This window comes from Camelus ferus, chromosome 6 (genome assembly GCF_009834535.1).
Source record: "Camelus ferus isolate YT-003-E chromosome 6, BCGSAC_Cfer_1.0, whole genome shotgun sequence".
NCBI lineage: Eukaryota > Metazoa > Chordata > Mammalia > Artiodactyla > Camelidae > Camelus > Camelus ferus.
Window position 1 is genome coordinate 62,611,390 of NC_045701.1, and position 13,346 is coordinate 62,624,735.

At 54.7% G+C, this 13,346-nt stretch overlaps 1 protein-coding gene across 2 annotated transcripts in view; it reads right to left on the reverse strand.

Moving 5' to 3' along the window:
- SPTB (spectrin beta, erythrocytic) overlaps positions 1-13,346 on the reverse strand; it is a 114,422-nt gene that overhangs the window by 4,856 nt on the left and 96,220 nt on the right. For both annotated transcript variants that reach the window (XR_004320747.1, XM_032482187.1), the window contains exons 28-33: positions 13,106-13,244; positions 12,569-12,653; positions 11,557-11,756; positions 11,202-11,254; positions 10,601-10,679; positions 913-1,175 (exon numbers count right to left, since the gene is read on the reverse strand). Coding sequence is in view for 1 of the 2 variants with exons in the window: in XM_032482187.1 (XP_032338078.1) it covers positions 913-1,175; positions 10,601-10,679; positions 11,202-11,254; positions 11,557-11,756; positions 12,569-12,653; positions 13,106-13,244 (819 nt within the window). In the remaining variant the exon portion in view is untranslated. The remainder of the gene's footprint in view (positions 1-912; positions 1,176-10,600; positions 10,680-11,201; positions 11,255-11,556; positions 11,757-12,568; positions 12,654-13,105; positions 13,245-13,346) is intronic.

Below are 13,346 nucleotides of genomic sequence, written 5' to 3' on the forward strand. Positions count from 1 at the left end.
AGGGTGGTTATGAAGATTTGATCAGTCCTGACATAACGCCCGGCACGTAGTAGGTACTTAGTAAATGCTAGTTTCCCCCTTTCCTGCAGACTTTCCACATAAGCAGTAAAGCTCTTCAGGGTGGTTGTCCCCCAAATTCATTTTTGGAACTTGAATTAGCTTTGGTGGGTCCCCTAGTTAGGCTCGCTCTCTCTGTGTGCTGCCAGTTGGCCCTGGAACCGAGGGAGGGAGAAGGAAGAGGAGGAAGCTGGTTTCAACCTCCTGATGCTGCCCTGTTTCTCTGGGACCCTGAACTGCTGCCTGATGGCAGAGGCCCCCAGAGACCTTGGGTAGCGGCATCCCTGGATAGACCACACCCAAGGGCATGACTGCCGCAGGGTCAGGAAGGGGCAGAGCCTCTGACAACTCCTCAGGGTCATTTAGTTACTGGGAGGAACCTCTAGAAAGGCATTTAAGTCAACTCCTCCTCTCCTGTTTTACCACTGGGGAAACTGAGGCCCAGATTGGGTAAAAAGTGGGACTTGGTCAAGGATGTGTTGTTAGTACCAAGACCTACCTGTTACCCGGCCCTCAGTAAGCAGCTAGTGTTCACTGAGTTCCTGCTCTGCACCAGGCAAGGCATCTGCACGGAAGAGGCCTGCTACCATCTTCAGCCCCATTTTACAAGTGAGAGCCTGAGTAAATCACTTGTACGAGGTTATAGGATTTGAACTCAGGACCGGAACTAAAGACAGGCTTTTCCCATCAAGCCAAGTAGCCTCTGGGCCGGCCCAGAGGGTGCCCCGGAGCTCTCAGACCAGAGGCAGGGGCACCCTCACCCCCAAACATACTCATGCTGCCCAGGATCTGTTGGTGGAGTCCCGGGGAGCTGCCCACCCTCCCTTCGTGCCCTGCGGCCCCTCCCCCGCACACCTGTTGGATGCCTTCTTGTTGGGCCCCTCCAGGTCATGCTTGCGGCCCAGGTAGCCCTCCATCTGCACACTGTGCGCGTGGTCCCGCGGGGCTGGTAGTGTTGTAGGCTCGTCGCCCTCACTCAGAGGCGTGTCCAGGACCTTGAAGAGGGGCTCTGTGGCTGGCCTCTCATCTGCACTGGATTTCTCCTCCTGCCCTTCCTCGTGCAGCCCTGGCAGGGGTGGCAGCTGCTGGTCCTGAGGCCACGGCCTCTCTTCTTCCCCCTGCTCAGGGGCACATGGGAGGAGCACACCTGGCTGGGGGTTCAGACCCAGGGGTGGCTACTCTGCAGAACTGGGAAGTCAGCAGGCCCCACCTGAGTATGGTTCCTTTCTCCTATGCCCTGTGCCTCTCCCAGCCCTCTTTCCACCTGCTGTGGGTACCCACCTTGCCTGCTTCCCTTAGACCCTGCCCAGGTCTCTGGCTCCATTCCCAGTACCCCATCTCCAGCTTTCTGGTACTGCTCACTTCCCAGCTCTAGGCCCCCACTCCTGCTTCAGCCAGATACTCCAACTCCAACTGTGGTACACATGGGCTCTGGCCAGATTTCAAACGAAGAAAGGGCTCTGCTTCTAAGACAGGTTTGGAAAACATTTGTACTACGATGTGGTATGGAAGCTCTTCTGGTACCTTCCAATTGTGTCTAAAACCCCAAAGCTAAGGGCACCAGGCCCTAAGTCTCCCCTACCACCTTCTAAAGGGAGACCCAGGGGATGGGTATAGCTCAGTGGTACAGCACATGCTTAGCATGCATGAGGTCCTGGCTTCAATCCCAGTACCTCCACAAAAGAAGTTAGAAACAATGCAGAAATAACAATATGGAAATTAAAGGGAGACCCAGACCCTCCTGGGTCATGGTGCAGGACTAACTGCTCCTGCCCCGTCATCTGGCAGGGATTTGCTGAAGGAGGACATTGCTTGTTTCAATCATCTCAGGAGCTTTAACACTATATGCCCAAGACCCATCCTCAAGATGCTGAGTTAACTGGCCTGGAGTGGTGTCAGCACATTGGTATCTCTTAATAAGCTTTTCATGCACTCTAATGTGCTGCAGGGGTGGCAAACCACCACCTAAGGAGTCACTGCCACAGGGAAGGCCTACGACTTTCACCTCCTTGCACTTCCCTGTGGAGAGCGGGATGCTCCCGGCCCTTGCCCAAGCCAAGTGAGGGGCCTCCAGTGAAGCCACGTGCTGTATTGTCAGGTGCCCATGAGAGGCAGAAGCAGACCTAACGTTCCCCAACTGGGTACCTTCTTGCTTATTCGCCCTCTTGCCTGCTGCAGCAGAAGAGAGGGCACAACAGATTGGGTCAGCTAGCCTCCAGGTGCAGGGCAAGAATGCTGGCTGGAGCAAGAATGGGTGGGTCTCCCATGGGCCAAATGAGCACCAAGGAAGGCAGCCTACTGGAGACCCAGAACTCTGTCTCAAAGGCCTGACTGCTGGAGACCTTACAGCACCAGGTGGGAAGGGTCCTAGAGGCCCCCAAGCAGGTGTTGTCTGGACACTTGAAGGACCAAGGGCACTGACAGCCCAGGAGGACCAAAGCTGCTAAGGCAGTAAAGAGACTGCCCCCTTTTCTACCCCCTGCCCCAACTGAAGATGGAGGCACAGAAGAGTGTTGGGGAGGAGCCAGAAAAACGCAGACCCTGTGCTCCACCTTGCGGATCCTTAAACCCAAGATAATAGAGAAACGGAGAATGGGAGGATGTGGGCTCCATACTGGACATCAGAGTGAAGTTTCAAACTGAAACAGATGGGTTAGACTTTCAAACAGCTAACAGGACCAAGGGCTGCCTGAGGTGGCACTAAGAAATAGGAAGGGAAGCTCAGTGGAGACGTTTGAAAGCAGTGGTTGGAAGAAAGGTAAAGCTGGTCATGTTTGCATCCCATCAAACTAGGACTGTTCAATAAACAGTTATGTTGGGTTCCCGTAAGATCTCACTGAAAGAAAGGATAATATGGCTGGGAAAGTTTGAAAACCATTACCCCTAGTCTAAACCTTCAATCAATGAGAAAATCTATGCTCAGAGAGGTTAAGAGACTTACCCAAGGTCACACAGCCAATAGATAACAGAGACAATTAAGAGCATGTACTTCAGAATTGGATAGTCCTGAGATTTTAGCCCATCTTTAGGGTTCTCATCTTTTCCTGTCTTAGAGCCCCTTGAGAGTTGTGGCTGGGCCACATCTGTCTTTATCCATCTTGCCGTATTTAAATCTTTGAGTGTCAGCAATGAGCCAGAATTGACCACAAGGAGCTGGAGGCTCCACAGCCCAGCCTAGATCATTCTCCAGCAGGGAGGAAGGGCAGAAAGGGCAGAGAGGGTCTGGAAGCCTGGCTTTGGGGTCCTTCTGTGGGCCCGATCAGGCCAACCCTCTGACTGGGGCATAAAGGTGGGGGAGGTAGACTGTCAAGGCAGAAAGTGAAGCCTCCTTTCATGTCCCTCCTCTCTGGCTGTGCTGCTCCTCCTGGCACCCGCCCTGGGGCCTCTGGGAAGATGCTGCAGCAGATGCTGGGCAGCTAAGTTCAACCATCTCACTCAGCCTCTACCTTCCTGGGAATGGTTTTCCTAGAGGACTGTGTGAACATATTTTCTTTCTTCACTTCCATTTTCATGCTTCTTCCTTTCAGGAACTCTCCCCTGAAAATACAGGTGGAGTTTTCCAGGACTGCCTCCCAACTTAATCTCACCTTTCTTCTGCCTCCTCCTCATGGACACCTGACCCACATTCCCTGGCTGGGACATTCAGAGGCCAAGACCAGTGTGATCAAAAGTTAAATGGCCAGGTCATGGTTTGGCTCTGGAAAATGGGAGTTTTCAATGTATACATAGATCTCTTCTGTGCTCTTGACTGTTCACGTGGAGACAATTTACAATGTACCGTCTCCCCTCTCCCCTGAGGGCCGAGGCCTGAGGAGAAGGAGCCAAGAAAGAGGGTGGGAGGTGGGGGTGTTTGGTGGCAGTTGCTCCTCCCAGGCCCAGGGCTGGCAGGGCTTTTCTCCCTCCTGGGCTGGGGGAGGGGACACAGAGGAGAAAGACAGGGGTATGGTTTGGGGAAAAAAGCCCTGTTGTATAGGCCTCAGGGGTAAATATGCTTTGTGGTATCTTCTAAGAGAGCTGGGAGGGGTCACGGCTGGGGAAGGAGGGGCAGTTCTACTGCCCCTGGAACCATACCACGCTCTGATACAGATCCTGCCCTGCCCGACAGGTGGAGGGAACTGTGGACAGCAGAGCACCAGAAGGGGATGCTGGCTGCAGGGACAGGCAGGTTCTGCCAAAAGGCCCTGAGTAGCTGAGATGAGCTAAGACTGCCTTCTTGCCTCTTTGCTGTCCTGCAGATGCCTTGCTGCTTTTGCCCTCAGGCCATCAGGAAGACGCATGGATTACACCTACACTGCCGAGGGGTGCCCAGCCTACAACCATCACCCAGAGGAGCAGGGGGGACACTCTGAATAAAGGAAGATCCAGATACTTGGAGGAAATTCTGGGTGTCAGGCTGGGACTGCTAGAGAGACTTGACCATAAGTGGCTCGAGTGACAGCAGGAGAGAGAATGGCCCAGGGACAGGGCCTGGAATAAGCACAGAGCCAGGTTCTCTGGTTTGGGGGACACGTGGGTGTGTGTGTGTGCAGACTACCTCGATCACAATGTCAGAGAAGGGCAGGGGACAGGCAGTATTGGCTGCCGGGGAGTGGGGGGTGGCATCAGGGGAGGGAAGGACAGACAAGAGAGCCTTTTAGGACCTTACAGGATTGTAGTTAAACGGACAGAGGATAGCCACCTCAGAGTCTTTGCAGAGTCTCATAAGCTTGACTTTTTAGAGTCCTGCCTTGCTAGGAAACTAGCTTGGGTAGGGGAAACAGGCAGAGGTCACCTCCCCAGAGGAGGTTTAAGAAAGTGAAGGGAAGAGGGGCAGGATGGATGCATTTCTTACCTGGACTAAAGGTGTTGAAGGTGTATTTCCAGGCCCAGCCAGCAGGTGGCGCAGAGGGACAGCTCACAAACAACTATCTCTCCAGCTCCCAGGAGAAAAATAACCTGGTGTGTGACCAAAGGGTCTTTTGGAGGTTCTAGAAGATGCTCAGTGAACTCAGATACATTAACAAACAAGGAAACACAAATGAGCTTCTCTCTAAAGGACATGCTGATAAATGAGAACCAGGGCATGTTGACGCATCCCAGAGACTGAGCACAGACATACCATGATCTTGTCCACCTACCTGGCAACAAGGACTGAGCCCAGAGTGTGTGCAAAGGGGGCCTCCAGAGAGGGGCACTCCAGGAAGAGTGGTTTGGGAGGGTTTTGGCAATGGATATTAGAATTCATATGGAGAATGTTTATTTTAAGATGAAAGACTGCAGTGAAGGATGAAGGGAAAAAAATGAAGGAAAAAATGAAGACGTTATCAATTACTGGGCGTCAGATCTTCCACCTACATTCTTTTTTTCCTATCCTCATGCCCTTTCTGCGAGGCAGGTATCACTATCCCTATTTTACAGATACGGGAAACTGAGGGACCGGGAGAATTAAGTAACTCGCCCCCAGTCACAGTTAGTGAGTGGCGAGTTGCAGATGCAAATCTGTCTGGTTCCAGACTCTGCTCTAAACCCTGCTGCAAGAGAAGGGGTGGTACTACTGCTCCAGAGAGAGGGGCCTATCCTATGGGGTTCACGGTCTAAATGGGATGAGCCTGGCTTATGTGAGACACGTGGCTGATTGGCTGAGGCAGCACCATCATGGCAGAGCCACCTGTGAAAGGGGTCAGAAGAGGAGCTTGAGGCCAAACTGTTGCTGAATGGCCAACCAAATAGCCCTGTGAGACTGTGGGGTGGGGGAAGCTGGCCGTCTCTGCAGCTGAGAATTATTTCCTTCCATCCAGCATCTGATGTCTGGGCTCTCACCCTCTGGGTGAGATGGGCTGTCAGCAGACAGGTAGGGAAGGCTGCTCAGAAGATAGCTGTTTGCAAGAGAAGACAAAGAGATGGTTCACTGAGTTGAGAGCAGTCAAAGAGATGAAGAGATGGCAACTTAGGGTGAGCAGAGACAGATGACTAAAGAGAAAACAGAAGTTGTTGCTGAACAGAGGAAAGAGTGAGGGAGGAGCTGAGGCTGGAGCAGTGAAGGGTCCCCCAGGGTTGGTGGTGGGGTGGGGAGAGTGGCTCAGCACTGTGCCCCAGGGGCCAACTGAGACCCAGCTGAGATGACCCCCGGGGAACCAGGGGAGACAACAAGAGCAGGCGCAGAGTCACCAGGTAAAGTGAGGGGTAAAGGAGTGGGGAGTGTGCAGGGTCCCCTGGGACAGGGAGGGGAGACCTGGTCCACAGCATCAGGAACTTCTTCGCCATTCCCACCACCGGCTTGTGCTCCTTGGGTCCCTGCCCTGGAGGAGCTGGCGGCTGCTTGATCTCTTGGTGACTCTGAGCCAGCCACTCAGAATTAGACTAAAAAGAGAAGACACCGACTCCCTCATCTAGATCTGACACCCAGCGGTCAAGCTAGCAGCTTCAAACCCCATTTCTGAGATGCCTCTGATGTTAACTGAGTCCCATCCTGGGTCTATCAGTGTCTAGGATGCTCTGAAACAATACTTCAAGGACAAACTAAGGAGCCTTTGGAGCAGCGGGGCCAGGAAGATCAGTCGGACCATAGCACAGAGAACTGGGCACACCCAGCGGTGGACAGATGTCCAGAAAGAGCGTAGAGCCAGTTTCTCCAGGGAGCCTGGAGCACCAGGGCGCGGCGCCAGACTGTAGGCAGACACAGCCCTGCCACGCTGATTCAGGCATCCTGGGGAGACAGACACGCCCAGGTTCAGGGGAAAACTGACGTTCTTTCCAGGCCAGATCTACTCATTATGGACAAACACATGATGTGCCTTCACTGCAAAATGCCTGAACCAGCAGCTCGGTTCGGCCTCACAGGGGGAGGGGAGGAAGGACTGGGAAAGCCTGCTCAGGCAAGAAGAAACACAGCTGCTGCCTCCACACCCACACCCCTTCCCCCCAAGGACATCAGAGCCCAGCCTCTGGTGGCCGACGAAAGCTCCAGGCTGCCTGGTGGGGAGACTGCTGCTGGGGGCAGGTGCCAAGGAGGTGACAGCAGCAGGAGCCAGCAGGCACTGGTTGAAAGGTGACCTGGCCATAGCCCAGTGCGCTCTCAGCCCTGGGGCACCATCCATCACATTCACAAGCGCTGGTTAGTTCCCTGAAGCCACATCAACCTCTAAGACTCTGGAAGGGAGAGACAAGGGACCCAGGAGTCTGGACTCCCACTGTTCATCCATCATGAGATGCCCAGTCCTCTCTTGGGGAAGCCAGCTCCTGGCAGTCTTGAAAGGTCGAGGGAAGAGTGACGTCTGTGAGCTGTGCTTGGGTAAGTTCTCCCTGACAACCTGATGAAGGCCTGACCATGAACGGCACTCAGGCAGTTGGTCTCACCCCAGAGTCCCTGCCTCACAGGGAAATCTAGCCTTGAGGCTTGGAGGAAGACGTGAGCCCGGAAGACAGACTCTTTCTTGTTGTCACAGCTCCTCGGAGCACCAGTCCCTTTCGGGAGCGTCACTCTCATCGTCACAGAAGCCCCCCTGGGAGAGTTCCCACTAGAGGCAAGGAAACAGGCACGGTGCACAGATGTCCCGGGGCCATTGGCTGGGGGGATCCTCTGCAACACCATTTGTTCTCCATGAAGTCAGCCTCAGCATCTCAACAATCAGGATCTCACCACAAGTGTTACACCGAGGATTCTGAGCTCCCAGAGCCTAGAAGATGAGGATGCTGTGCAGGACCTCCAAGCCCTCCCCAGAGCCACACCCAGGATGATGGGGAGACGCAGGGTGGAGGCTGAGGGGTGAGGGGAGGGGAAGGGCCCAGCCTGCTGCCAGGCCCCCTCCCATACCCTGGGGCCATCTTCAGGGCACTGGCCGTGGCAGGAGCAGAGGTCTAACCCTGCCGTCCTCTCTTCCCCAGACAGACACAAAGGAAACACCTCGGCCCTTTACCACCTCTTTCCCATCTCCAGCCTCACACCAGCTGGCACTGGACTCCGGAACCAGGTTCCTTACAGCTGAGGACGGGATGGAAGTGGGGAGACCCCCCTCTCCCAGCCTCCCTCCTTTATGTAGGTACATTGTTCACATGCAGAACGTTCTGGACTTTTTGTAATCTGGCAGAGAGAGCGCTATAAGGGCAAAGAGACCCAGGAGGATTAGGTGGTTTGTCTAAAGTCATGCAGGAACTTTTCAGAATTAAGGACAAGAACCCAATGTCCTGACTTCCACTCCAGGAGTTTTGCCATTTGTGATCCCTGTTTCTTCTGCTTGGCCTCATGCACTTTTACCCACTTACCTGTATAATGGAGATATATATATATATATATATGTTTTGGGTTTTTTTAACCAGAACATGCTCTAATGTGGAAAGGTAAGAGAAAGATTAAGAGGTGATGGAGGCAATGGATTATACAAAGGTGTGCTTGAGGAAAAGCCAGATGCGTGGACTGGGACTCCAGTCCCTGAGTGTGCACACAGACCTGGGAAGGGGAGGACCAGGCAGGGCTGGCAGGGTGGCAGCCCCGTGCTGTGCAGCGGTCCAGACAGGGGCTCAGGCATCTGGTCCACTTCTGTCCGCTCCCCCAAGCAGGAAGCTGGCATGCACTAGTGATGGATTCCACGTGAAGCCACAGTGCACAGATCTATTCTATAGAGCACCAACACCAGACCACACACACGGGACAGCAGGAGAGCCACCAGACCCAGGCCTAGCCCAGGGAGAAGGCTCAGCAGACGGCTGGCCTTCCTCAGAGAGGCCTGTGTTTTTTGTAAAGGTTTCCCAACCTGCGTGGGTCCCATTCTCCTTTCTTCTCGTATCAAAGACCAATTAGGTATCCCGCCCTCCCTCGGAGTTTCGTGGATCCTCACGACAACTCAACGGAGGGCTTGGAAAGGAGCAGCAGGAAGTCAGTTTCCATGAGGCCTCGGGCCTGGTGTTCATTTGATTCGCCATCTGTTTTCTTCCTGGGACCCGGCACAGGCCAGTTTCCCCATGTGACGCAGTGGCTGGCTCTCTGGGAAGTGTCTCAAATGTGGGCTCACTCCCTCCTTCCAGAGAGACACTCAGGCCCAAGCAGGTTTTATTCCCCCAAACCCAGTGACATTCGGGTGTTGGATGCGGGCGGCTCTGATGCACATGTAATTACATTTGCACAGACGTACATGACACAAACACTGGATGGATCACTCAGGCGGTCACAAAGGAACCCATGGACCTGGGACACCACGGCACGCAGACACATAGGGATGCACAGCCGAAGCGCAGGTGGCAAGGACAGTTCCAGCCCTGGTGTCCACAGTCTGTGCCAGCCCCCAGAGTTCTCTCCTTCCAGTGGGGGCTGTCTCTGAGAAAACCAGACCAAGGGGAAGTCCCCCAGAGACCCCCGCATGCGACGATGGGAACTTCAGAGGGAACTCTTGAGAGAGACCCTCCAGCAGGAGCCCAGGAATGCCCTCTGCTGGACATGAAGGGCTGGTGCAGCTCAGAAAGGAAGGTTTCTGGCACGGCTGGAGGCAGCTCAGGGTGTGAGTGAGTGAGTGAGCGAGTGTGTGACTGTGTGTGTGTGTGTGTCTCAGAAGTATGGGAAGGGCTGAAATCTAGATGTGACAGGATTCTGCACAGGAATTGCTCAGTGTTGTCCATTTTTCTGGGGTGGTTTGTGTACCAAAGATTTCCACCTAGAACCCTCAAAGGTTCAGGCAAGCTCACCTGGGCACGTGAAGACGTGGTACACAGGCAGTGGCCAAGCCATGCAAGGCACATGCTGGATTACTGCTTTCTTCTCAGCCGCTCCCAGGACATGTCCCCCAAACCTGGGTCACAGCCTCCCAGGCTCCCTGCACAGGCCCCCTGGGTCCTTTTAGCTAAGGGATCTAATCTAGGCAAGGTCCTGAAGCCATGTGCCCAGGCCTCTGGCAGTGGGAGTGTCTGGGTTCCTCCCTCCCCTCCCCCACACACCCTTCTTTTCTGCAAGTTGGAGGCTGGTGACCCAGAAGCCCGCCCTCACTCCTGAAGGGCTCCTTCAAGTCTGTTCTTACCTCAGAACCAGCTCCATCTCCATCTCCAACTCACTGACCCACAGGCATCAGGCCAGGAAGGTGCAAAGGGGGAGGGGGCTCTGCTTAGGAGGGAGGAATCTACTAGATGGTGAAGGTCCCCACTTCATTGCCCTAAATGCTTGGCTGGGGCAGGTGAGACCAAACGGTGCATTTGTCTGTGTGTGTGTAGGGGGTACTGAGTTAAGGATGGTGTTAGAGGGAAAGTGTATAAAAAGGATCCTTCCCTGTATAAACTGTTCCCCTGAATGTAGATGGTGATGTATTTTTACAATAAAATTTATTAGACCAGATAAAACCAAACTAAGAGAGTCATGTCAGTGTGCTGGCATGTCAGTTTCTTCTGGGTTGGAGGGAGGAGGGGAATTATTCTAGGAATTAAGAAAAGCTAAGTGAAAAAAGGAAGACTGATGGAAGGAGTCTGGGGGTGGGGGCGGCATGTGCCTGCCCCAGCCTTCTGCCCCTGCTGAGCCTACTAGGGAGTAGCGGGCTTTGGCAGCCCCGTGTCTCAGGAACTAGACAAATGAGACGGGGAAACTGACCAGGGACGGTGTCTTGGTGGCTGGTCGATGGGGACCTCGGGGACCCTCCCCTGCTGTCTCGCTTTCCTCCTCTTGAGGCCTACGGAAGACACAGCCCTGCTTTAGAAACAAGCACCTCTCAGAGGCTGGAGCCTACCTCCAGGCCTGACTTCCCACCTCCTCCCCAGGGAACACAAGCCGAGTCTGCAGCCTGGCATAAAGGGCTGCTCAGTCTGCTTCCATCTGAAAAGTTAAGGCAGATGCTTCAGGAATGGACACGGTTCCGTGCAGAATGGCCTCCAGGGCACATGTTCAGCGGGTTCCCGGAGCGGGGAGGTGGGGGCGGAGCTGCAAAAGCCACCGCCCTCCGCACGTTTCATCCCACACCAGGTCTTCCTGCCACCAGGACATGGGGGAAATGAAAGCTCTTCTCTCCCTTTCAGCTCCTTCCAGACATTCTGGATTTCTCTGACTCGTGGCCCAGGTGTGAGAGGTCACATGTGGATTGTTAAAACATCAGGGGGCCTGCTTCTGATGAAAAGCACCCTCCTCCTCCATCTCACCCATTCCCCACCCCTCAACCCCCGGCACAGGGCTCGGGCCAAGTCCTCCCCGCACTTACCCAGTAGTCTCCTTCTTGGGTCTCTCTGGGGCCTGGCGTTCTTTGAGCTCAAGCTAGGGGAGGAAATGGTGGAGGGGTGGGGGTGGTCAGAGCAGCCACAGGGGAACCTGCTCTCAACCTTTCTCGAAAGAGGCTCCCTGTACCTGACACACCTGGTGTTTGTTCCTTTTGGCATTATCCCCCTTTGTCTTTTGTGTTCAAAAGTCAGTACTTTCTCCCACTTCCACTTCCTTCCCACTCTCCTCCATCGCCCAGCCTTTTACCCTGTCTGCAGGTGCCTTATAACTGCCTAAGAGGTTTTGACTTCATGTAATCTCAAGGCGAGGCTGCCTGCCGCCCGAGCCTCCCAGCTCACCGTGGTGGGCTTCTCCAGGGCAGCGAAGCGCTCTTCCCAGCTGGCCGCTGTGAATTTCTCAAAATCCTCATGCTTCTTGATAAGCTTTTCTACAGTGTCCACTGTGTGTCCAAAGTCCTGGCTGGCCAGGTAGGGCTCGTGGGCGATCAGCCATGCTTCGGCCGCAGAGGCGTCCCGAGAGAACTGGCACACTTCCAGCACTGCCACGGAGAACAAGCCACAGACCCACCCGCAAGGCTCAGGGGTCTGTCAGCGCCCAGCAGTCCGCTCCTGCCCAGACCCCGGGGCCGCTCACAGACAGACACAGAGCTGGCGGTCAGGCAGGAGGCTCTCACCGGTGTCCCGGAACCGTGGATGGACACCCTGCTCAGTGGTGACCTGCTACCTGAGGCCACCCCATCTCCACACTGAGCCCCTACGTCATCTCCATTGACAGTGATAGTTTAAAACCACATCAGGACAAACTCTACTTTGAAAATGAATGCAGTTTAGACAACTCCATTTGAGGGATAGTTCTGCCTAGAGTGCCCTCTTCCCAGCCCTTGGCTATCACATGCACAAGCAGCCATGGGACAATCCAGGTCTTCATGGCTTGTAGCTCCTACCTGAGTGGTGGGATTTCTCCACCGCTCCTGTCTCCAGCTGCGGAGGACAGAGTTCCTTCTGTGCCCCACACTCCTCAGATCAGACATCTGAGATGCACCAGAGCCTTACCCTGACCCCTTGGGAGGCCCAGCTCTACAGTGACACCAGCCTAGTGGGAGGCAGGGGGTAGGTGAGGTGGAGGGTGGACAGGGAGGGGTGCTAGCTGGCCAGAGGTGGGCTTCCAGCCGTGTGTCTGCTGGGTCTTCTCTGTAGGGCCCCGAGGCCCTTGGTCCCGATCTTTGCTGATGAGTAGTGCTGTGGGGGACTCTTCTCTAACAGTGGGGAAAGCCCACCATGATGTGACATCACCCCTCCTTCTTGCCCCCCAACCCCACCCAGGGTTTCCTGGCTCCCGGGCTGCACTCACACATATTGAGATGCTCAAAGCGGGCCTCCCATTTCTCCATCATCTCCTTCCTCCTGGACACAACCTGCTGCAGTTTCTCACTGATCTGCAGGAAGAGAAGATGGCTCAGGGTTTAGTAACCCTTCCCCCGGTTTGAGATGATGCTTGGAGGGGCTCTGAAAAGCCTGTTGGGCTTGGTCACACAGACCTGGCTTCAAATCTTAGCTCTGTGACTTACCGCTGTGCAGCCTTGGGCAAGTTACTTAACCTCTCTGAGGTTAAAATGTGCCTTACCCAGCAAGCAGGTGTTGCCAGTCCCAAAGCATGCATACCTGTGGGGGTTAGGTGGGTTATGAGCCTGCTCTCCCTACAAAGTGGCCAGCTCCTCGAATAGGTTTAGCATGGCTATAATCCCTGGGCCTGCACATTGCCCTGAGGCCTCATGGGTGAAAGATGAGCCTCCTAGGAAAAGCCATGGCCCACAGGTTCGTTCCCAACAAGCAGAAGTGAAGGCGAGGACATGGAGAGGGTCTATGTCTGCCCCGCTGTCCTTCCCACCTCGTCCGAGGCCTGGTGCTGCCGCTGCTGCAGGGACTCTCCAAGCTCCAGGCAGGCACTGAAGTTCTTGCTCCGGGTTTCTATCTCTGCCCGGATACCCTGGTGATACTTCTTGAGTAGTTCCACTGAGGAGACGTCCCTGGAGGACAGAGGGACAGGGAGGCAGGGGAGAGAGTTTGGGTGACTCTGGCCCATCTGACACCAAGTCCCAGTCAGAACCTCCTGCCCCCCACCTGCCTGG